This window comes from Alternaria ventricosa (assembly GCF_023758065.1).
Source record: "Alternaria ventricosa strain BMP 2768 chromosome Unknown scaffold_10, whole genome shotgun sequence".
NCBI lineage: Eukaryota > Fungi > Ascomycota > Dothideomycetes > Pleosporales > Pleosporaceae > Alternaria > Alternaria ventricosa.
In genome coordinates this window covers 197,893-221,651 of record NW_026055690.1, presented here as the reverse complement: position 1 = coordinate 221,651, position 23,759 = coordinate 197,893, and the positions used below count along the sequence as shown (strand labels likewise).

General features: G+C 53.5%; 8 protein-coding genes across 8 annotated transcripts; 4 read left to right on the top strand and 4 right to left on the bottom strand.

Moving 5' to 3' along the window:
- Positions 1-1,387: 1,387 nt before the first annotated feature.
- J4E93_006162 (uncharacterized protein) lies at positions 1,388-3,850 on the top strand (the record flags this gene model as incomplete). The annotated part of the gene is made up of 2 exons (XM_049344080.1): positions 1,388-1,429; positions 1,493-3,850. 2 exons carry the CDS (start codon positions 1,388-1,390, stop codon positions 3,848-3,850), a joined length of 2,400 nt encoding a protein of 799 aa, XP_049198515.1.
- A 4,274-nt stretch (positions 3,851-8,124) lies between these two features.
- On the bottom strand, positions 8,125-10,119 carry J4E93_006161 (uncharacterized protein; the record flags this gene model as incomplete). Its single annotated transcript, XM_049344079.1, has 1 exon — positions 8,125-10,119. One exon carries the CDS (start codon positions 10,117-10,119, stop codon positions 8,125-8,127), a length of 1,995 nt encoding a protein of 664 aa, XP_049198514.1.
- An 829-nt stretch (positions 10,120-10,948) lies between these two features.
- On the bottom strand, positions 10,949-11,390 carry J4E93_006160 (uncharacterized protein; the record flags this gene model as incomplete). The annotated part of the gene is made up of 2 exons (XM_049344078.1): positions 10,949-11,061; positions 11,126-11,390. 2 exons carry the CDS (start codon positions 11,388-11,390, stop codon positions 10,949-10,951), a joined length of 378 nt encoding a protein of 125 aa, XP_049198513.1.
- Positions 11,391-12,447: 1,057 nt separating this feature from the next.
- Positions 12,448-14,553, bottom strand: J4E93_006159 (uncharacterized protein; the record flags this gene model as incomplete). Its single annotated transcript, XM_049344077.1, has 1 exon — positions 12,448-14,553. One exon carries the CDS (start codon positions 14,551-14,553, stop codon positions 12,448-12,450), a length of 2,106 nt encoding a protein of 701 aa, XP_049198512.1.
- Positions 14,554-17,111: 2,558 nt separating this feature from the next.
- Positions 17,112-17,972, top strand: J4E93_006158 (uncharacterized protein; the record flags this gene model as incomplete). The annotated part of the gene is made up of 1 exon (XM_049344076.1): positions 17,112-17,972. One exon carries the CDS (start codon positions 17,112-17,114, stop codon positions 17,970-17,972), a length of 861 nt encoding a protein of 286 aa, XP_049198511.1.
- Positions 17,973-18,189: 217 nt separating this feature from the next.
- On the bottom strand, positions 18,190-19,072 carry J4E93_006157 (uncharacterized protein; the record flags this gene model as incomplete). Its single annotated transcript, XM_049344075.1, has 3 exons — positions 18,190-18,499; positions 18,547-18,957; positions 19,008-19,072. The coding sequence occupies 3 exons, from the start codon at positions 19,070-19,072 to the stop codon at positions 18,190-18,192; spliced, it is 786 nt and encodes a 261-aa protein (XP_049198510.1).
- A 219-nt stretch (positions 19,073-19,291) lies between these two features.
- Positions 19,292-21,027, top strand: J4E93_006156 (uncharacterized protein; the record flags this gene model as incomplete). Its single annotated transcript, XM_049344074.1, has 3 exons — positions 19,292-19,370; positions 19,544-19,851; positions 19,897-21,027. The coding sequence occupies 3 exons, from the start codon at positions 19,292-19,294 to the stop codon at positions 21,025-21,027; spliced, it is 1,518 nt and encodes a 505-aa protein (XP_049198509.1).
- Positions 21,028-21,481: 454 nt separating this feature from the next.
- On the top strand, positions 21,482-22,462 carry J4E93_006155 (uncharacterized protein; the record flags this gene model as incomplete). Its single annotated transcript, XM_049344073.1, has 1 exon — positions 21,482-22,462. One exon carries the CDS (start codon positions 21,482-21,484, stop codon positions 22,460-22,462), a length of 981 nt encoding a protein of 326 aa, XP_049198508.1.
- Between the last annotated feature and the right edge of the window lie 1,297 nt (positions 22,463-23,759).

Sequence of the window (23,759 nt, the reverse complement as noted above, 5' to 3'; positions counted from 1 at the left end):
AAGGTCTATATGAGCTCGGTGGCGTTGCACCTGTTGTGGCGCAGTCCAACAACGTGATAACCTCCAGGCTGAGCGAGGCATAATATCAGAAAGACACTTTCTTGCCGTAGACACCAAGGCTGAAAGAGCCTTAGGCTGCAGTACTTGCATCACCGACACTGCCAACGCGCCAGGCGCGCGTAGTGGAGTATGCATGGCACGGCCGTTCCGTCATCGAGTGCTGAAAGCCTTCGGCAAACAGGATTCAGTACCTAGGTAGTTGCACACCGATCAGCGATCGAATGTCGAACATACAGCGAAGCTTGTATGACCTCGCGCATCGTTTGCGCAGGCTGGTGGACGAGCGCGCAGAACGATAAGCCATCAAGCGCGCAATAGTTGAAACGGGCAGAAAGTGTTGGTGGACTGCCCGCGAAGACGACGCGAAAGAAGCCGGAGCGCGCGATGCAGATCGCAATTACCCACATCTGCGGGGGCCATTCCGCATCCACCCACCTACCTATCGCAAACAGACACACATTGCAAAGGCGAACATGTCAACTGCACCCACTTCGTACTGTCTATTAATACATCTCCACCCAGCTAATCTTTTGAGACCTGCTCTCATAGCTGGTCTCGCTCACATGCCTAGGTACTTTGCCGCCAAGGCTGAAAAATCGCAATCATCCTCCCAGCTACCGCCGGCATGGCTGAAAGGTTGCATTGCCCAGGCGGTTTCGATAAGCCCTTGGAGCGGAACGGGCCTGGTAAACCCAGGATCAACGCCACCTGGGCATGGATTCATCAGCTGGCTCAGCTCGATATGACCTCGGAAAGAGGAAAGTTCTGGTGATCATGCCGTCACATGCATGACTTCTATCCATCAACCACAGACCGGCAGATACTCGAGAGCAGATCAGACTTTATAGCTGCGTGCGCGCAGAGCCAAAACAGGGAAAGTCACGACCGGATCATGTCATGGACATGCACAGAACCTGGAAAGTATCCAGCTAGATTGTGGACAGGTAATTAGTCTGGACTGGGTAGCAACTTTGACTTTCGCTGAGCAGACTACATCCGACGCGAGTATGCAGCAACTGTACGGTCACCCTCGTCTGGTGAAGCGAGGGATGGGGGAGCTGCAACGACATCCAATCAGCTCCACACCACCGTCCCGTGTACCTCCCCCTCTGGCAAGCTTGCCAAATGCATAATATCTGTTGAGATCCTGCTCCGCTCATGGTACCTGGCATGACCTAGAACCACATATTTTGCACGAGCGAATACGCATTCTCTAAGAATGACACCGTCTAACAAAAGAGTCCATGATGGTGGGAAAACGAACAGCAATAGAAAAGCACACAAGCGTTCCAAGCTGGATGATAATTCTCAAGACCATGTGGACACGATGGCGGGCGCGGACGAACAAGACAATGAGACAACTTATCAGGTGAGCTGACTTCGCCTTTATATCGCTAGTTCTCGATGTCTCATCGACATCTGACCGCCCTAGACTCCAAACAAAGCATCAGACTCCCGCGAACCAGGCGCTACGCACCAACGACCAGGACTGAATCGCCATGACTCGCGACTATCGGCCATCTTTGTTTCGAAAGGATCCGGCATCGGTGAAGCAAAAGCCTCCTCTCCACCACAAAAGGTCGGGACCTCTTTGCCAAAATTGACGAGGTATCAGAGGATTCAGCCGACCGCAGTCAAGAGCAAAGAGAACCAAGGCATTCGAAACCCTGCTGGTAGTGAAAAGCCCACTAAGACGAAGTCGCGAATGTTGAACGCCCTCAAAAAGCTCGAAGACACATACGAATACTCATCCATTGGGTCTAAGCAGGTCCGCTTACTTATCGTCAAGCCAGGACAAGAAGACGACGACATCAACGCAATCCTACAGGTCGTTGATGAAGATCAACTTGGGAACGATGATTACTGCTACGAAGCTCTTTCGTATCACTGGGGCGAAGGCGAGGACTTGCACAGCATCATCATCAACGACGAATGGGCCACGGAGCCCATAAAGGATTTCACGGCCGCGGTGCTCAGTGCTCAGAAGAAGCTTTATGCGAAGCGTCATTATGTGCGACCAAATCTGTATAGTGCTCTGAAACGGCTGAGAGCACAGGATAGGCATGTGGCGTTGTGGGTAGATGCACTCTGCATCAACCAGGAAAACGATGCTGAGAAGACGGTTCAGGTCATGAAGATGAATCAGATATACCAAAAAGCATACAGCGTCTGTATCTGGTTAGGTCTGGACGATCCGGACTTCCATTCGAGTAAAGCGATGACTTTCATCAAAGATGTGGTCGACCTGAACAAGCTGAACAATCTCCTCACAGACGATCGTTACATCCCGCAATGGGCGAGTCTGTTCCAATTGCTCAAGTGGAGCTGGTTCTCGCGACGTTGGGTCATCCAGGAACTAGCACTAGCTCAGCAGGCTACCGTTCACTGCGGTCAGTCTGAAGTTCATTGGAACGATTTCAGGGACGCCATCGGAATTTTCCACCGCTACTTCAAGTCACTGCAACCAAGGATACAAAACCCTAGACTCGGCGGTAGTCCGATATCTGATCTAGAACCTCTTGGAGCCAAACTACTTGTGGAGATGACGAGTAACCTATTTCGAACCAAATCGAACGGCGCGTCTGAATCGACCATGAGCTTGGAAAAGCTGGTGTGTCAGCTATCCACCTTCAGTACATCCGATCCGCGCGACACTATCAACTGTTTGCGCAACCTTTCCAAGGAGCTTAATGCAGTGAAAACGAGGAGCTCAAGCTCACCTGCACGTACACATAGACAGCCGCCAGAACCTAATTATAAGCAAGATCTCTTCGAAGTCTATCGCGACTTCGTTGAATGGGTGGTAGGGGAATCTAAATCTCTGGACATCATCTGCCGTCATTGGGCTTTGAAAGAAAAGGAGAAGCTAGACATTGGCCCCACAGCTGCACCACGGCTTGTAACACTCCCGTCTTGGATTCTAACTGCAGAAGACGGGTCTTATGGAGCGGGCGAGGCAGTATTCAGGGGCCGCAAAGCTGGTGACAGCCTTGTAGGCCTTCCTGGGGAGGCGGTGTACAACGCTTCTGGGCGCAGTACTCCGATCGTTCAATTCGGGGATGGCGATGCTCGAGAGTGGTCACCAAGTCCCAAGTCTGGTCCACGGCTCTCCGTCTACCCACAAGACGATTCGTTGACGGTATCTGGCTATCTTATCGGGAGAGTGAATTGGAGCTCACCTCCGATACGATCCGGCCTTATTCCGCAACGAGGGCTGGAAAAACTGGGGTGGACTTACCGAGATGCGTCGGCAAATAAGCCGGCGCCCGATCAACTCCGCCGTACTTTGGTAGCCGGTCGTGGACCCAACGGCTCAGATGTACCGACTTATTACTCTCGAGCTTGCAACTACTGCCTACTTAACGAGACTCCTAACGGCGATATCGATACAACCGACCTGTTGCGCGCAGATGAATCTGTATCACCCCAGAGCATTGTCAAAGACTACTTGGAGCGTGTCCGAGCGGTGACCTCCAACAGGGTAATCCTTCAAGGAAGATCGACTATTCCAGCCGCCTCGCCACCTTCGCACTCAATCCCGACATCGCCAATCTCACCAATTTCGGTGAGAACTTCCGAGGACCTCGTAGGGCTCGGCCCGTTGGACACCACAAAGCACGATGTCATTGCGATATTGTATGGGTGCAGCGTACCTGTCATTCTTCGTCCTTCAGGTAGTTATAATCGACCACAGGGGTACAGATTCCTTGGTGAAGCCTACATCGATGGTAAAATGGATGCGGAGTGCATGTCGGAAGGGCATGAGTTGATGGAATTTGTGTTGCGCTAAGGGCGTTCATGATGCTCTGCCAGATAGTCTTACAACTTCTCTCCATCTGCTTCACGTATGGCAATGAGTGCCTTCGTCGCACCCCGCTGAACAACTCCTGGTTGCATCTGCAGCTCTTTGAATCACGCTTCCCACGCCGACCACCGCTCGAAACTCATTCGTTCATCCTTCATTACACAGCTTTTCTCACCTTCCACCGCGCCCTGTCGGAACCGTTTTGCACAAACCTCGAGCCACTCCGCAGCAGCCGGAAACTCAAAATCCAACAGCGCGTCTTTTCCCGAGGCATCTTCGATAACTTCATATACTCAACCAATGGGAATATCTGCAAACCTCGCCGCGATTAAACGCGCCTCCACCTCAGCTTTCACGTCGTGGCCCACTCGACCTCTTGGCATCCAATTTCCAGCATTCGGATCGATAGCCGTCGTACCATATATTGGCAAAATGGGGTAGACCTTTCCAGGGCTTCTCCCCCGGCCGTTCGATCGGCTTGGCCGCTGTAAAACCGGGTTCTGGGAGGTTCTCGATGGCCTGTAGGAGGCATAATAACGGCTGAGTGTAGGCGGGTACCTGTAGGAGAGCATCATGTAGGAGACCCTGCAGGCAGGCTAGAATGTTTTTGGGAGGAGTCGAGGTTATTACCGAGCGAGTGATTGTCTAAGCTGCTTCTTACGATGATCCCTTGGCGTAGGCAGTCTTAAGGGCCAGTACTTCCTCAGGATGGTATTCCAGTTTTGGTTCGAATTTGGAAGTAAACCAATCGTCCGAAGTGATGTTGTGCGATGATGTTGGACTTGCAATAGGACATCCGGTACAGCGAATAATAATACAGACTGTATCTCTGGCATACTCTGTTGGGACATCCGCTTGTTGCACTCACGTAGATGACTCGCAAGGCTGACACATTGTATTGCGCCCTCTGACGTAACAAACGTCCATTGACAGCCCTGGAGTTCGGAAGCTGGATCAGAGTTCGAACGCATATCATATATGGCCAGTCGCGAAGCATGCGTATGCAACCGAAGGAGATACTCCACTTGGCCTGCGACAAAAGAGAAAGGTAAACCTCTAGAAGGTGTCATGTTGGTGAGTGCACTGGTACTGGTGACACGGAGTTAACGTTAATCCCCCTTTCATTCCCACGCAGTTGCAGCGACCGGTGAGGATAGCAGTACAGTAAGCACGGGGATATATTCAGAAGATGAGGCTGAGCAGAACATTGGCGTTGCAGGATAGGCACTCTACCTAAGTCCCTAGGCAGACCACAGCTGGGCATGAACCAAGATGCGGCCCGCTCGCTTCTGCTCGGCCCCCACGACCCAACACGCAGCGAATGATCGAGATGCGTTTCCATACCTGGCAAATGTCTGGCGCGGCTGGGGCGCAGTTCGAGCGGGAAGTAGAAAGTGTGGCGGAGTTTCAGGTCCGAGATAAGATCACACCTGGGCAGGCAGGTAACAATTAAACCCCATGGGCGTTCAGATGCTTTGCGATGCCATTCCAACGCGACACAAGATTCACTATTCATACGCGATGTATGAATCTCCATATAGAGAAGAGCGTTCGGGCGTGGGTGTCGACCCTGGGGGGATTCGGCTATTCGAAAGGTACGACCTCGGGAGTTAGGCATGTGGCTATGACGTCATTGCAACCTTGTAATTACTGCTAACCAGCGTAGGAAGCCCACGGACGAGCAAGACAGCGACAACAGCATTGATATTATTCATGAATCACGTACTAGCTCAACTAAACCGGAGAGCTTTGCCACGAGTAATGGAAATGAATCGCACGACGACGACTTCTTGCTTTTAACCCGATCCGCGGCGTTTCAGCCTCGGAGGCCGGCCAGGCGACCATATCTGACAGGATGGCGACCCGGAGCAGTCTTGTCGCTCGTAGGAGCGATAATAGTCACCATCTTCAACATCGTCGTCACGATATGGGTATGGAAGAACCCTGAAAACACCATTGAAGGGACAATCGGAACATTGAGCATTGGTAACTGTGGACGGACAAGAAGATTGAACGTCAGAATTCATCTGCTCGTTAATATCCTCAGCACACTACTGCTATGCGCAAGCAACTATTGCATGCAGGTCCTCAGCGCCCCCAATAGGGTAGAGCTTGACCGGGCTCATGCGCAACGAGTATGGCTGCACATCGGGGTACCAAACTTGCGCAACTTCAGACACATTGGACGCAGTAGATTAGCCGTCTGGCTTCTACTACTCTGCACCTCTGTGCCACTCCACCTGTTTTTCAATTCAGTGGTCTTCGCCAAACTTCAGGCCAACAACTACGCGGTCCTTCCTATCACAGATGATTGGTTCCATGGAGCGCCATATGACACGTCCAACTTTAGGAACCTCACGAAAGACATTACCGAGGAAATGGTGCTAGAGATGGACAAATATCGGCCCAATCTTTCTGATGTCGTCTATCTAAGAAAGGCCGGCACGATGCCGAGATACAAGAATATCAGCACGTCGGATTGCTTTACCCAGTACGACAACCACTACGTCTCCGGTGTGGGTAATGTTTATCTTGTGCAAGACAACCCAACACTGTGGCGGAACAACACGATGTGGCAACTCTGGCGTAACCCCAACACCTCGTATTTTGTTTGGGATGACGTTCATTCCCCGTCAGATCGTATAGACCGGACATCGCCGCACAGACTCGAGCTTACGCCTACAACGCAGAGACTACCCGAAATAGCCTCACCAGAGGTTTATCCATCGAACACGTGGCGCTGTCCTTCGCATGTAGTCAAAGGCTGCGATGTCCGGAGTCGTTATGAAGTGCCCCACAATCGGTCAGATTGGCGACCTTACGGCAGTCGAATCAATCATTGCATAGTCGAGCAAGTCGAAGAATTCTGCAAACTACAGTTCAGCTTCTCTATCGCACTCGCTGTCATACTTTCAAACATCGTCAAGGTGGCCTGTATAGCTGCGACGCTCTTCATCTGTGGAGACCATGCTCCTCTCGTTACGGTGGGCGATGTAGTGGCGACATATCTCGATGAGCCAGATCCGACAACCCGCAATCGCTGTCTATATTCCAGACAGCTTATCGAGTCTCTTTGGGAAAAAGAGGGTAAGCCCCAACAACCAGCGCGGAAATCCATTCCCCAAAGATACAATGCAAAAGAGGAGAGGTGGAGGAAGGCTCCTAGTGAGAGCAGATGGATCTGGACATACGCAACGTAAGTCAGCAGACCTTAACCCACGATCTAAGCTTATCATGCCCGGGACAGTTATTTTGCCGTCTTCGTTTTCGGCATTCCAAGTCTTTACTATTCTCTCGTAGGTATGCCCTCGGACCCACGCGAACTATGGCAAATCGGTTTTGGCACCGTAAACGGCGCCAACTTGTTCAGCTCCAATCTTCCGCTCGTGGGTAGTATCATGCTTGCAAACACACCACAAGTACTACTGTCCTACTTTTACCTAGCCTTTAACGCACTTTATACGAACATGCTTGTCGCACACGAATGGGCCTCGTATCTGAACGAGCGCAAACCCCTTCGGGTCACCTCTCCGCGTGGAGGACAGCGAGATACCCATTGGCTTAACGTGCCGTTTCGATATGCGATCCCCATGACGATTATCTCTGGCCTCTTCCATTGGCTCGCTTCCCAGAGTGTCTTCATGGTCCGCATTTCGATCACGGATCAAACGCGTCAACCTGTGAACCAGATCTCGACGGTCGGATATTCGCCAATGGCCATAATCTTGACGCTTGTCATCGCGACCATCATCGCAGGTTTCAGGGCAGTGCTCTCGTGTTTCAAATATCCTGCTGGTATTCCTTTGGCTGCAAGCTGCTCCGTGGCTATTAGCGCTGCATGCCATCCTCCTATGGTGGACCAAGATGCGAGCCTGCGGCCTGTGCAGTGGGGTGCTTCTACACATTCGGGGTGGGACAGCTATTGCCAGGAGACAGTTGGTCATTGTAGCTTCTCGAGCTTGCCAGTTGAGTTACCAATATCTGGACGGCTATATGCATAGGTTGACGAAAGTGTTTCCAAAGTTGTTCATGCGGGGACTTCGGGAAGGACAAAGGGGTTGGGTTGGGTGAGCGACGCGCTGACATCGGCCCACTTTTGCGCGTTCTGGGGCATCGCCTGACTATGCCTAGTTGGGCTAGCGAATGAATCACATTAATTACTGCCGACCCGCGCGAAGTTGCATCACAACGTCTCTTCAACACCCGTTTGGTAGCCCCACAGTCATTATCTTCAATTTCCCACTCCATTATTGTGAGCGCTACGTACTACTGCGACCATCCCGAACAATGATCTGCGAGATCTTCTCTGCTAATGCATAAATGGTGCTCTGAGGATGCCCAGGTGGCAGGAAAGGAAAAATACTGGCGTCTACAACACGAAGCCCATCTACTCCAAAAACCTTGGCCTCAGAGTCAACGACGTCCATCTCATTGACTCGCTCGCGAACACCATCTCTGAGTACACTCTTGCCCATTCTGCAGGTCGAAGAGGCGTGCCATACTGTGATCGCGCTGTCTCGGATGACTGCAAGAATCTGTTCGTCGCTGTCCTTGTCGAGGCCTGGGTACGCTTCACTACCCATGTATTCCAGTTGTGCTGCGACATCTTTAGTCGCAAAGACTTCGCGCATCCTACGGTACCAGGCGATAGCGAGCTCTTGATCGGCTGGATCCGACAGCCAGTTTGGGTTGATGGCCGGCGCAGCGAGTGGATTTGCCGATTTGAGTGTAATGTTGCCTCGCGACAGCGGTGCCACCATGGCTCCAAGGATACTGACATACTTCTTGCCGTTCAGAGGTTGTTGCGCCAGGGGATAACGGAAATTTCCTGCGTACGCGTCGGCAGCGATGTATTCCACCTCGGGCCAGTCGTCAGGAAAAGTTTCCAGGGCATCCAGCGTGCTTTGGCTCAGTTTGTCGCGAATTCCTTCCACCTTCGACAGTTTCTCCCAGCCCAATATGTCGGCCGCATAGGTGAGTAAACCCTTGGCTCTCGTTGTGTACTCGACAAGCGCGTTGACCAATTCCAAAGGTCTGAGCAGTATGGAACCTACAGTCTTGAACTTTACGGAGTATGAAGGACCGAATAGGACGTGATCCCACATATTCTGACCAACACCCGGGGCTGAAACGATCTGGTCGATACCATGCTCTGAAAGCTGATCAGTCGGACCAACGCCCGAGAGCATGAGTAGTTGAGGAGACTGAAGCGTTCCAGCACTCACTATCACCTCGCGACGAGCCTTTATGGTATACTTTGCCAGTCCAACAAGGGCTGACACCTCGACTCCATTTGCTTTAGGCCTGGTAGAAGATTTGTCGAACAAAATTCGCCGCGCTTGAGTAAGGGTAAACACCTTGAGATTGCGTGAGGCCTCGGAATTGGCTTGTACAGCGTGTATATAAGCGACCGACGAGCTTCGCGTCTGATCGCGGGATCGGATGGTACTCTGCGACCATTGGTACCCGAGCAACTTCCCGTTGTTGAAGTCTGTGTTCTCCTGGATACCGAAAGCATTGAAAGCCTTCTCAAGGTATGATGCCCAAATCGAAATCCAGTTTCCGTAGCCAACCTGCACAGGTCCACCGCTATTTGAAAAGCTGGATGCGTCGTAAGTGGTCGTGATGTTTTTGAGCGACCGCTCTCCAGGGGCTGTGAAGGTCACTGCTTTGTTGAAGAATGGAGTAAGGTTTGCCATGGTATAGCTCTGGTCACCAACGGCATCCGCCCACATCTGATAGCTTGCCGTGGTCCCGCGGTGGTACACCATGAAGTTCAAGGCACTGCTCCCACCCAAGCATTTGCCGCGAGCATAGTGAATCCGGCGATTGTTCAGCTGCGGCTGTGGCTCGGTGGCGAAACCCCAGTCTGTCGTCGGTACCATGTCGGCGAGGCTCGCTCCGACTCCAAAGAAGGATCCTGCTGGTGTGGTGCCCAAGACCGGCTTCGCGATCTCGTAAAAGCCGCCAGCTTCGATTATAGCAACGGTGAAGCCTGCCTCGGCTAGTCTTACTCCAACGCCAGCACCTGCCGTCCCTCCTCCAACGACGACATAGTCGAAGGTTTGCTCGTCGCCTAGTATTCCGCCGATAGCACCAAGTGTACCGTCAATCAATCCATCCCCCTGAAGACCGGATCCAATGGTTTCGAGAATGGGGTCGAGAATGGGGTTGCCTGTCGTTTGTGCGAGTGTCGATGCAACAAGCGAAAGCAAGGCTACACGCCGTGTAAGAAGTCGCGAAAGCGGCGCCATAGTAGTGGAATGAAAGAACTCCTCCGCGGACACAATGGTCTATGGGGGAACCAGTTATTAACATTTTACCCACATTTGACGTGCGCCATCTGCGTTCTCTAGTCGTTCGGCCGTGCACGAAACTCAATTTTCACTGTCAACTAGGTAAAGCGAGATGGTGTACGGTCACCCTCGGCGCTGAGGGCAGCGAGTCACGCTGGTTTCCCCCTGGACCCATGTGCGAATCAGGGCCGTCCCTAGCGCGTGCTTTATTCTGCCAAGCGCGATACAACCAGAAGCCGGCTCCATGTCAATCGCGTGGAGAAATACATGACTATCAGGGAGATCTGTTCATGGGAATATTAGACAGGTTTGCAGCGAATTGTGTGTTTAATGACTATTCATCATGGCGACTGTTATCGCTACACGCACAGTCTGCTCGTAGATCTGGGTGGCAAGATCGATCTTAGGCCCTGGCACGTGTGCAACCTTGATGATCCCGAGGTCGATTTTCGTCGATCTTTCTACAGAGTTGACTTAGTCGTCACTGCTAAGACGCCGTCCAGATCTAAAGCTATAACAACTTTTCGGCCCACCTGCAAGTTGAATAACCCAAAAGAGACACCTGTTCGGCCCGCTTCCAAGGTTTTGCGCGTCACCGAGCATCGCTGAGCTATGCTTAATTAGTCCAGGGGACAAATTACATTGTTCACTTCAGCCCTGGAGTCTTGAGGGAAAGTGCTACTCTAGTTTCCGACAACACGACTCTTACTCAAGACCTCGGGATACCTTCTTGCGTGCCGCATCTTCTCCGCATTTCGATGCATTCGTCGAAATTGCAATTGCCAGTCTAAGCAACACGAGCGTTAACAGGAATAACAGCATGCCCACTACGAGGAACCTCGCCCTCTCCGTATACGACCTGCTGGTTCGGCTTCTCGATAGTCTGCTGGACCTTCATAGCTACAAAATTAATCGCACATTAGCCTACGCTCCTCTCATTCATAACGATACGACGTGAACTTACTCAGACCATCGCGCTGGGGCTCAACTGAGAACGTGTCCGGTGTGCATTGGACGCCGTAGACCTGGCCCTTTTCCACCCAGGTGCACTTGGATTCGAGACCATCGGGGTATTCTTCGTCGACGTAGACGGCGGTGATTTCGAAGGATACGACTTGTTGGCTGACGTCTTTGTAGGAGCGGGTCACGTTCCAAGCGGCCTCGATGGGGTTGCTGGCGCTGACGGCGGCGGCGAGGGCGAGGGTGATGGCGGGAAGTGTGAAGTGCATGGTGATGAAGAGTAGGTTGGTTGGTTACTTGGTGGTGGGTGAGTTGGTATTGAGGTGGATGGGTGAGTTGCTGGTAGTGGGATGCGGATGTGGTGGTTATATATTACAGCATCTCGTATTCCGACGTCAGAAGTATCCACGTTACTTCGTACCCTCAACATCAGTTCCGGCGGTCGTGCGTTGTGTTGACTAATTGGCTGTCAATACGAACGTTGGAAGGGATGAGCACATGGGTATCATGGTCAAGAGACGGTGAGAGCGCGTGTTCATACTTGGCACAAACGCGACAGCGGTCAGATCGAGTGGGCTATTGGACATGGTGGAGGACGTTCGGAGAGTCTTGAGAACATTGAGGCGTTCGACGCATAGCCCGACTGCATCTATATACCTCACGGGCTCTCGATGACTGGCATTACAGGAATATTTCACAAAAGCAAGCAACACCAATGTCTCTGCTAAGCTTTCACAGAAGACATGGGTGCAGCGGGGACCTGCAGGCAGCGTTATTCCCCTCACACACATATGGCAAAGCGCGAAACATATCTGCTCATCGGATTAGTGATCAGACCCAAACTTCATCCGCCGTTCCGTTCACGAGTATCCTTTAAATAGAACTCGCTATATGATGCGGCCCGATAGAAGGGGGAATTACTCCAAAAGCCGTTTCTTGAGAGTGGTATGCAGGCTTGTAGCTTATAGAGGCGTTTCCGGGGTCATATCCCGACCCACATGGGTGCGCCACTTGCATGACGCGACACAGCAGCGTACTCCACTATAGCGGACCGTTAACGATAGGTCTTCCGCTCTTTCCTTCTAGCGGAGCTCGAGATCGTTTTTGCCGTTCTGGCCTTCTGCACAAGAAACGGAGAGGCGGTGAAGACATTTTCTGCCTGTCTTCAAGCGCGGATAGACTGGTTGAAGAGGCGCGCGTAAGAGATATTGGCTGTGGTCATTTCTAAACGTAGCATCTACACGAATAAGTATATACAAAAACTCACCCACAAGAAGAAACCAACGCCTCAGCTCTACCCCAATCCACCTCAACTGACCCTCCACGCTAAAGACCCAACGCCCACAAGCTCTCTCCCTCACCCCTTGCATCCCTCCTACCAGCACCAGCGACCATAGTCTTCATCTCCGGCTGGCTAGACGTCGAACCGGGAGTAGGCACAACGACCGTCGGAGTAGGCCAGTTGAATCCCGAAGACCAAGCTTTCGACGAAGTAGTCATCGATGCAGTACGCGAAAGACTAGAAGACGTAGAAGCCGACCCAGTGCTCGAAGGCTTAGGCCAATTAAACCCAGAACTCCACGCACTAGAGCTCGTGCCATACCACTTCTCATCCACATCAATGGCCACCTCACGGCCTCCCCTCGCCTCAACCTTCTGTCCCTCGTTCTCAGGCCCCACGTAATCCATCTGGTAATCGCGCTGCGCGCCAGCTTCATCCGCACCCAGCAGCGCCGCCGAGTACGCCAGATACCACGTGCGACTCGCGCCGCCGTCAAGCTGCTCGTTGAAATTGGGGTTGGCGAAGAAGTCGTATGAAGCTTGTGGGTCGAAGAGCGCTTGGTTGGCTTTCAAGATGCTCTTCCATCCGCCTTGGACTTGCTCTGCGCGGCCGTTGCTGAAGTATGTGTCCCATTCTTCTTGGACGAATTGCTTACGACGAGTGTACGCGGAGGAGGGATTGAGCGGGATCATGTGGATGCCCTCGATGTATTCGATGTTTCCGCCAAAGTACGTGGTGTGGTCGATTTTGTTCTCGAAGAGGATACCGGTGGCTTTGTTCTTAATAAAGCCAGCGGGTTGGTTCCTGTTGTCGGCTTCCATGAGAAAGTAGTTCTTGATACTGCGCGCTTGGACGGCGAGTTGTAGATTTCCTCGTGCCTCCATATTCGCGTCTTGGATGATTCGGCCCCACATCTTGAGCGCGTAGGTGGCGAAAGTGTCTTCCGAGGTGGATTCCTGGTCTTTGCCGTCGCCGGATTCGTAGAGGCCCTTTGCCCAGGAGTGACCGTGGAACCAGTCGAAGGAGCGCTGGAAGGGGAATTCCGAATCACTTACGGGGTTTGCAAAGTCGCGGACTAGGTTGTTGACCCAGGCTTTGTTGCTACCTTCGCCGAGCCATGTAGGGTCGAGATGGCCGATGACGGCAGCGGTGTAAACGAAGTACCCGTAGTGGAAGTGATGATCATTGTATAGCGTGTTTCCAAAGTCCAGACCAAGATCTCCGGAGTAGCTGGCGCGTGACACCACACCCTTCCAGACCTGATCGTAAACAAGTGGCTCGGGCTGCGTGTTATTGACGAAAACGTTGAAAGCGTCCTTAAGGCGACCTAACCCAGCGGAAGCGTATTGACTGTTGCCCGTCATGGTGTTCATTGTGTAGATGATTGCAGCAAACTTGGCCAATCCCTTGCCGGAATAGTACATGCTGTTCAGTGAGGTCTGCGGAATCATGTTCTGGCTGAGCTCAGCTATGCCCGCTTGGTTGATGAGCGCGAGGGCCTGGGCGTTCAGATTAATGTTCTCCGAGCCTCCAGCTGCGCTGGGGTTCTTGGCCCACGGGGCAAAACCAATACTGTCGGGCAGATCGTTCTCCACCATTGTCATCTTGTCGGCAACAATAGCTCGTGCAAAGCCCTTCGTCGTGGTGACCAGTGTGATGTCTTTCAATGCGGCCGCAGTTTGTTGATCGAACGACTCGACGTGATGAGGTAGCGCGTACATCAACAACGGTCGCTCTGTTGCACCGCCTTTGGCCCAACTTATTGTGTAATTTCCAAAAGCTCCGTTGACGTTCCCGGAGATAGAGGCATTGACTGGGTATACACCAGCGCTATTGTCAAATATGCCCTCTACTGCCGCGCCCGATGGATTCTTGGTAACTTGGATCTTGCCGACAAAGTCGGGCGGGCCGGTGATGGTCTCGCTGTTCTCCAATACGAAGGGAGGTGTACCAATAGACCCATCCGAAGTGGCGTAGAGAAGCCAGTGTGAGCCATCATTGAGCACAATGCGATACTTGTGCGTGATCCCATTGATGAGCGCAACGTATTCCAGGGAAAGGAAGAAGACGGTGGTCTTGATCATTGGTGTCGCTCTGTCGTAAACGGCTGTCATCATGCCCATGCCCTGAACGACAGGAAGAGACATCATGATGCGGGTTCCCTGGAGGTTGTTCGGTCGCAAGTTCACATACGTGGAGAAGGCCCCCAAACGTGAAAGGGAGAGATGTGTATCCGCCTTTAGTTCTTTTGCGGACAGTATGATGTGTTGGATACCGAGCGGTGAGATGAAGAATCGAGTATCATCAGCATTTGGAACGAAAGCAAATCTGTCCCGAGTTGTGTGACTAATGGCAATACCTGAGATGGGTAGAAGTTCATGTCAGTATGCGCCTGACATCTGCGTATGTTTTTACGTACCATTTGGGCCACCATCGCTTCGGCGAGCCCACGACAGAGAGTAAGGGTGTGTCCAGGTCGGGAAAGATTGGCTGCCAAGGAAGAAGTTGGCATAAAACTTGTTCGTCTGGGCTGGTACGTCTCTATCATCGATGTTCTGTCTCTGAACGGGGTGGTCTGCTCTGGAAGGGATAGCCGACGGAATTACTGCGCTCGCAATAGATTGGAAGATGTTTGACGAAGCTGGATTGAAGGGTGCTGTAGGACCAGGCTCAAGAGGCGTTTCATCGGGACACAGTGGCTTGGTGGCTGTTGTAGTGCCTGGGCCATCGACTGGATCTTTTGTGAAACCACCTGAAGGCAGGCCCGTCAAAAAGCTCTAGTCATTGTCAGGTTCTACCCTTTCAACGCCGGTGTGTGGCATCGTAACGTACACCAGTATTGGATGGTTCTACAGTGGGAGAGGCCGACTGCAACGACGTAATAGCTGTGCTATAACTTGTAGTGACCGAAACGTCTGTCAATGTGATCTCGCGGGCCGCAACCTTAGCTGGCTCTCTTATCACTACTCCTCCCGCAGGCAGGCTGCGAACAGAAGGCGAAAGATAAAACAAGGCCAGAAGGAAAGGTGTCAGCTTCGCCATGCTGACAGCTGAGAGTGTATAGGTGTACGAGAAGTTAAGATAGGGATTGTAATCCAGACGAGGTCAAGTAAGTGAATGTCCTTGGATCGTGTGTGTGATGAAGGAATGTGTCGGTGATGGACAGTGACCCGGTAAATATTGCCTTGCTGCAGGGCGCAGCGAGCTATATAACCTGGGAAAGCAAGCCATGAGGTACAGTACCGTAGCGTTAATTACCGGGGGATGGCCAACCATATTCAGTATAGGAAGGTCGGTTTGTCCATCTAAGACATCGACCTAAGCCGTGAAGGGTGGATACTCCAAACGCGGGGAGATTGCCCAAGTCAGTTCCTCGGAAAGTACATGCACTCGCCTGGTAGCACATATGGCTCTCGGGTACCTGAAGCCTCACCCCGCCAAAGGTCTCGCGACCAGCTCATCGGGTGCTCGAGCGCACAAATCGACCGTGGCGCCCGGGTCGTCCCATAATTCTTTGACTAGTAACCCTTAACATATGGTGATATACGTTCTTGCCTCAGACAATGGATCTGTGGAGCTGTGGTAGTCGATGAAAATAGGGGAGGCTATACGGCTCAATAGCGGTAGGAGTACACACATCTAGAAGCTACACGTTTGTCAGTAGATGCATACAGTATAGTTTCCATAAATGTGGTATCGTGGATTCTTCGCATGACCAAACAACGTGCCCCAAGCATCTCCAGGCCTATTCGAGGGTTGGTAAGGAAGAGCCAGAGTCCGGCGCAGATCTCCTAAAGCGTTTGTGGGTGGTTCCGAATGATAGCAAGGTGCGCGCGAGGCTGACTGCTCCGACGGTAGACGTAAGACCATATACTCTTGGTAGAGGAGAAGAGGGATGGGAAGGCTGCACCTGACCTGCGTGTTTGACACAGTATTTCCCAACTCGGTGTGGTGCTTCAGCCGCATGATCATCGGAGCAAGGTATGTTGATTGAGATGTGTGTAAGAATGATACAGAGATTTGAACTCTTGTCAAGTAAAGTGGCGGTGCTACTATGATTTCCCTGGTTGGGATCGATTCGTCCAAGATGTTTGGCATCGTCGCAGCACGCTCGTGATGTAATCCTCGGTCCAGCTCGACCGATGCAACAAATGCAGATGCTGCGGACATAGCTGGGAAATTACCGGGTGCAAGAAGCGTCGAACACGAGATCTCAGACTACCGAAGCCAGCGCCGGGGTCTCGGTTGTCGGTCTCGAGACCACGGTGGGACACGCGCCATCCGTCCCTGTGGGGATTTCTGCAGTGTGACAAGCGCACATGGTGGAGAGACGAGGCTGGTGTGCACTCATGGATATCTTAAAAGGCTTCTCCGGATGTTGCGCATGCGTTTCAGGCTTTTGCATTATGTGTGGCAAAGCCATGATCCAGAATGGTGTAAATTGGCGATGCACAGGAAGGTGGCGAAGATCACATGCCAGAAACACATCGGAGATGCTGCCCCTTAGCCCCGTTGAGATGCACTGCCACATTGACGTCATGAGCATCGACGCCACTTCCTTCTTCGAACGATGTCACTACATCCACTTACACTGCAACAGCCTTTAATCTACTCACCTACAAGCTCTACTACCTCAAATTGAAGACATTGTCTCCAGAAAAGTGCGAGGAACCTCTCTGAAAACTTCATACTACCTACACCCTCCACAATGGCAACCTCACATCCCAACGAGCCACCACCCAGCTACGAAGCCGCCATCTTCGACGCCGAACCCTCCCAAGGCATCCACCGCGTCTCGACCGACGGCCCTGCAGCACGCACCGAACGCAATGGCATCCCACCCGAGCGCCGCCGCTCCATGGAAGACGAGATGCGCGCGCTCCCTGATGGTTGGGTCCGTAGTTTCGACCCAGAGACCTCCCACCAATTCTTCGTCGATACCAAAGCCGATCCTCCACGTAGCATATGGACACATCCATACGACGACGAGCAGTACCTCAACACTTTAACTCCTGAAGAGCGTAAGAAGCACACGCGCATGCACCGAACCATGACACTGGAGGACCTCACAGCTGAGGACTCCGACGCGGAAGACCAACTACCCCCGCGACCTACATCGAAGGGTAAAGGCGCTGCGGCCCCTGGCGAACCGACTGGAATCCATAAGTTTTCGAGGAAGCTGAAGGACAAGATCACGGGTCAGACACATGAGCAGCGTGAACAGTCTCGATCTCAGCGTGCGGAGCAGGAACGACAGGCGTATCTTCAACATCTGCGTACAAGACAGGCTCTGATACGTGCTATGGAGACGGGGCAGCCGCAATTGCTGGGCAAGGACCGTCAGGGCAGGGATGTTTATATCGAGCCGCCTCATGGACCGTATGCTCCAAGGGGAGCTTATGGATATAACCCGTATGGTGCCCGCCAGTATGGAAATCCTGGTGTGAGGTATATGCGTCCTGCTGGGCCGTACGGTAGGCCGTATGGATACGGCTATGGCGGTGGTGCTGGTCTGCCCATTGCAGCTGGTTTCCTTGGTGGCGCTATGCTGGGTGGTGCGCTGTTTTAGTGAGGGAAAACATAGAGACTTTGGCGAGTTTCCTCTTTTGTACATGAAACATCCCTAGTAACGATTGACGAATAACAATGATTGCATGATCCTCTCTCTGCTCGTGCATAAGCATGTAGTCCATCGTTGTATAGTCCAAATTGCTGAGGCGAAAACATGGGGTATCATATTGCAACTCCTAGCCTAACTTCAAATCACATTCTGAACCACTTCCAGATCACCTCAAACCAGATATATCTCTCGACATGGAAGTAACACGATCCTCGAGCTCCTTCTTCTTCTTCTCAAGTTGACGCGTCTCCTCTTCTTCTCGCCGAAGGTCTTCCTCAGTCAACACGACTACTGGCTCGGGCTCCTCTTCAAGCTCATCCACATCCTCCTCCGCGTAGTCACCTCGTGAGCGGTTCAGCTTGCCGAGCTGAGCTTGTTGTTCGGCAAGTCGGTTTTCGTAGTACTCTAACGAGGCGGAGACTTGGGCGTGTCGTTGGCGCATGGCTGCGATTTTGTCGTGGACGCCTGGTATGGGACTACAGATGGTCAGCTCAAGGTACGTGTCCTGGTGTTCTCGACGTACTAGACCCCAAGAAGCTTCTCAGCTCCTTCTAACAGTGACTCGACGTCAATCTCGTTCTTGTTGCTGCCGTTGTACATCCTGTAGCCGAGACCTGAGCCTGCTCCTCCACCACCTCCTCGGCGTATTCTCTCTACCAGCTCATTGCCAAGCACTGCTGCTACAGCCGTGTTACGTCTGGGTGCTCGCACGGCATTTGCACCGCCGCCGCCTGTGCTGGTGCTGCCGCCTCCATTGGGGTTGAAGATGGTGTTGCGCCTGTTGGTAGACGGAGCTGGTTCGGCATGCTTCGGGGCTGCGGGTGGCGGAGGAACGGAGAATAGCGCGCGTTCGTGAAGTTCGGTGTCTCGAATCAAGCTCGTGATATCATGGTTTTGCAGTAACGCGTTGGTGAAGATCTTGGGCGGGGCGAACCTGGGGGTGTTCAGTCGGAAGCTATCGAGTGTGAAGGACGGGAGACCCACGGCAACTCTCCAATTGACGCTGCGCAGAGCGAGATCTGCTCTAGATGTGCATCCAGAAGCGCCATGCCGGAACTGAGCGTATATCGAGTATGCTGGGGTGACGCGGGGGTAAACAAGGGCGCGTCGGTGCTCGATAACTATTCCCCGATGTTCCGCCGCGCTGGCGTCAGTGAAGCTGGGAGCTCAACCTCCGCAAAGCATCAACACCACCCTCACCACCCACCACTCCCCCCATAAACACCCGCACCTTCCGTCCCCCCACCTCCACGTCAAGAGCGACCATCATGGCGGACAGCATGGAAGGCGTCGTCGTCGAGGGCGAGCAGCCCAAAACCGAGAACGTCGAGCAGAAGGCGATTGCTGGTAAGTGACACTGTAGGCCACTCCGCCGCGCAGCATGCCTTTTACTTCAAAGTGCCCCTGTACCAACTGCACCACCTCGTGGCCGGTCCGCAAGATGTGTCCCAATCACATCATCGCCACCGAGGTTGCGGCGTGCAAGTATCTGTACCAGCGTGCTGATCCGACGACGACAGACATCCGCAGCAACTTCGTGCTCCTCGAGCGAGCCGTCGCCCAGTTCGATACCCGCTTCACCCTACGCGCCCTCCGCTCCATATCGTCGCTCCGCAAGAGGCTTACCGACCGCGTACTATGCTCCGTCATCATCCTGACCTACTCGCCCAACAACGCCACGGCGCGCAACTTCATCGAGTACATTGGCATGGATGGCGAGGCGATACAGAGCGTCGTTTCCCAGTACAAGGAGGAGGTGCAACTTAACAAGAACAACACCAAGGAGCCCTTGCCCGAGGTGGACGTATACATAGCCATCCTGATACAGGTATGTTTGGTCACGGTTGCAATGGTGCATCTCTAACAAGCACAGGTATATCTCTACGACCAGAAGGAGTTTGAAGAGGGCGCCGAGTTCGCCGAGACGCTGGTAGACAAGATCCGAGAGCTCAACAGGCGGACACTGGACTCGTTAGCGGCCAAGGCCTATTTCTACTTCTCTCTCTTCCACGAGGAGATGGACCCCAAGCCCCCGTCCAAGCAGTCGCCCGTCATCAACATCCGCGGAAAGCTGCTCGCCGCCCTCCGAAGCGCCGTGCTTAGGAAAGACCCCGACACGCAGGCGTCCGTCACCACCCTGCTGCTCCGAAACTACCTCTCGACCGCCGACATCACACAAGCCGATCTCCTCGTTGCGCAGACACAATTCCCACCAAACGCCCCCAACAACCAGGTCGCGAGGTACCTGTACTACCTTGGTCGCATACGGGCTATCCAGCTGTCTTACACTGAGGCACATGAGCACTTGATCAGCGCCACCCGCAAGTCGCCTTCTGCCCACTGCGCAACTGGCTTCTACCAGGCTTCAATGAAGCTCCTGGTAGTCGTTGAGCTGCTGATGGGTGATATCCCCGAGCGCGACGTCTTCAGCCAGCCCCGCTTGGAGCGTGCCATGGAGCCCTACTTCCGCCTGGTCCAGGCAGTCCGTGTGGGTGACCTACAGGGCTTCCTCAAGGTTGTGCAAACATCCTCGTCCGTCTTCCACCGTGACGGTACCTACACTCTGATCCTCCGTTTACGCCAGAACGTCATCAAGACCGGCATTCGCATGCTGTCACTTTCATACTCGCGCATTTCGCTCCGTGACATTTGCATCCGCCTTGGTCTTGAGAGCGAGGAGTCTGCCGAGTACATCGTTGCCAAGGCTATCCGCGACGGAGTCATAGAGGCTTCAATCGATCACGAGAAGGGTTTCATGCAGACCAAGGTCGCTGGCGACATTTATGCAACCCGCGAGCCTGGCGAGGCATTCCACGAGCGCATTCGGGCGTGCTTGACCTTGCACGACGAGTGCGTCAAGGCCATGCGCTACCCCATGAACCAACATCGTCTGGAACTCAAGAACGCTCAGGAGGCACGCGAGAGAGAACGCGAGTTGGCCAAGGAGATTCAAGATGGCGACATTGACGAGGACGATGCGGCTGGAGACTTTGAGGGCTTGTAGAGGCATTACAGCTTGGACGAATCATTCCGTGAGCGTGTAAGATAGCCGCATGTGGGCTGGCATTGATAGAAGTTCCTGACAATGTGGGACAAACATCTTAATGATGCGTGAATAGACCAGATCCGAGACGTCATCACACACTATCACCCACCAGTGACATGTGACAGTGCAGATGCTACAAGAGTCGCTAATCTGACGGACGGATCCATGCAGCGCATCCACGCGAGTACTAGGCCAGTTGCAGCAAGATTCCGTGAAAGGTCCCCGCAGCCTGTCCAAGGCCCAACGCTCCCGCCCCACAGCAGCTCAGCTTCCCAACGTCACTACGCGATTGCCCGCGCGTCTCCTCGCCGTTTGATCATCCCACCATGTTTCACTGCCGCAGTCATGTAAGTCGTATCCCACAGAGTAACGCGACCCTCCACACGCCTTCCCAGCCGAGAACGCGTCCCTAATGGCGTCCCTCAGGATTGACGTACCCCGGCGACTCCGGCGCGCCATCCTCCTCAACGACCTCACCCTCGTCCAGCGCATCATCCGCAACAACCACAAGTACCTGCGCAACCCGGATTTTGACGACCGCTCCAACACGTCCCTGCACCTCGCGGCCAAACATGGCTTCACAACCATTGCCGAGTTCCTCGTCGACGCCGGCCACGAAGACGGCATGATATCGCGGAACAACGATTGGGAAACCCCCCTCATGCTTGCCGCTTCTGCTGGTAAAGAGGAATGCGGCGTTTACCTCGCCAAACGCTTCCCTGAGGCTGTGGACTGGAAGAATAAATCTGGGCTCGATGCTCTTATGCTGGCGTGTCAGTCTGGCGCTGGGACGCTGCATCTCATTCCCACGCTCATCCTCCATGGACCCAACCTCCTCTCCGCGAGCGATCTACAAGGCAACACAGCGCTGCACCATGCGAGTGCGGCAGGGGAATTAAAGGCGCTGAGGATGTTATTGCAATACGGCGCGAATCCGCTTGCAAGCAATAGTTATAGTTGGACACCGGTTCATTACTCCGCCACCAGTGCCGCAGAAGCGTATTTCAAAACCCTCATCATCGAGTTCGAGAAGAAGAAGGCGGAGGGGAAACGCGCGGTCAAGGAGAGGGAACGCCAGCGTACCGCGGGTGTTAGGCTGGTTACTGATACCGAGGGGTTGGGCAGTCCGGGCGGCGTGGTTATGCAGGGGAGTGCTGCGACGGCGGCTGGCGGTGGTGGTGGCGGTGTGGTGGAAAGACAGAGTTTGGAGAGACAGAGTATGGATAGGCAGCGCGCGAGGGATGATGCTGCCATTGCGGGGTTGCCGGCGCCGGGCGTGATGGATTGGAGTCCCGTGGAGAGGAGGAGGGCTATGACGCCTACGGAGGGGAGGGGTTGGACGTTTACGCCGGATGGGTTTAGGCCGAGGGCGGAAACGGGGGAGAGTATTTAGGGGCACTTTGGGTTTGAATTTTGGCGTTGAGTACATGCATCCATCAAGGAGTGTTGGAGTGGATATCTTGTGCTATGGCGTTGTAGGTACGTGGTGTTTGTACTTGTACGATCAGTTTTATTCATTCTTATCTCTACCCAACACCTTTGGTCTTTCTTGCTCATTGCAGAAACCTGTGTTTTCTTACATCATGGCCTCCAGACCTGTGAGTTCACAAGTCTGCGAAACAGAATCAGGTATAGTATGGCGAAGCGATTCGAACCCTATCGAGGAACAGCCCCTTTCCTTCTCTATCCCCACCTCCAAACCCCTCCTCATTTCTGTTCCCTCCTCCAGCTCTCCGCCCCATCACACGCCCTCACCCCCCTTCCATCTACTCCTCTCCTCTCCCATGCCGCCCTCTCCGCTCCTCCATCTCCAACCGAGCATCCATTCTTCCCACTCGCCGCACTCCCATCCCCGCTCCCCTCTCTACTCCCCTCACTACTTCCACTCCCGTTTCCCTTCTCACTCTCTTTCCTAGCGAGATTCCTCCACCCCCCACACCCCACCTCCACAACCGCATTCCCCATCCTCGCCCTCGCTTCCAACCATCGACACGCCGGCCAGTGATACGTGCTGTATTCCTTGCTGTAGAAGCGTTCGTGCACACAGCCTGGGCATTCGCGCTGGTGGTTGAGTGCGTGGAAGAGTTGGGAAGGGTATTGGCCTGGTTGGGTGGAGAGGCCGGGGGGACGGGTCGGGGCCGTGTATACGTGTTCACTAGGTATGATGGGTTGGGTTGGTGGTTGTGGTGATGATTGCTGTGCGTGTAGAGCTGGAGGCGGCTGTAGAGGTTGTTGGGGGTATGGCACTGAGATTGAGGGTACAGTCGGGGTTGGACACGTGAGTCGTGGTATGTATGAACCCGGGCGTGGAGGGCGGGATGGTGCCTGCCGGTTTGGTGGCGCGGGCGCTTGGCAGGTTGCTTGTGAACTACAAAAAAGATGGGGATGCGTGCGGACAGTCGGCGGTGGTGGCGGCGGTGGCCGTGTCTCGAGGACAAGGATTGGCTTTCCGAAGGCCACCATGATGGGTGCGTGAGTAGTATGATATCTTTTATGACTGGGTTAAGAGCGTGTTTGATACGATTTGCTTGAGACGAAAACGATAGTTCCAAGATGTTGCTGGGTCGTGAAGTATCGAGCTGAATGGGAGTTGCATATTTGGATATTGTTCTGTGCCATCGTGCTTTCCTGCTCTTTCCCATTGCGCGCGGTAGCGAAGGAAGGTTTGGTTCAGTGTCAGCGAGGTAGGC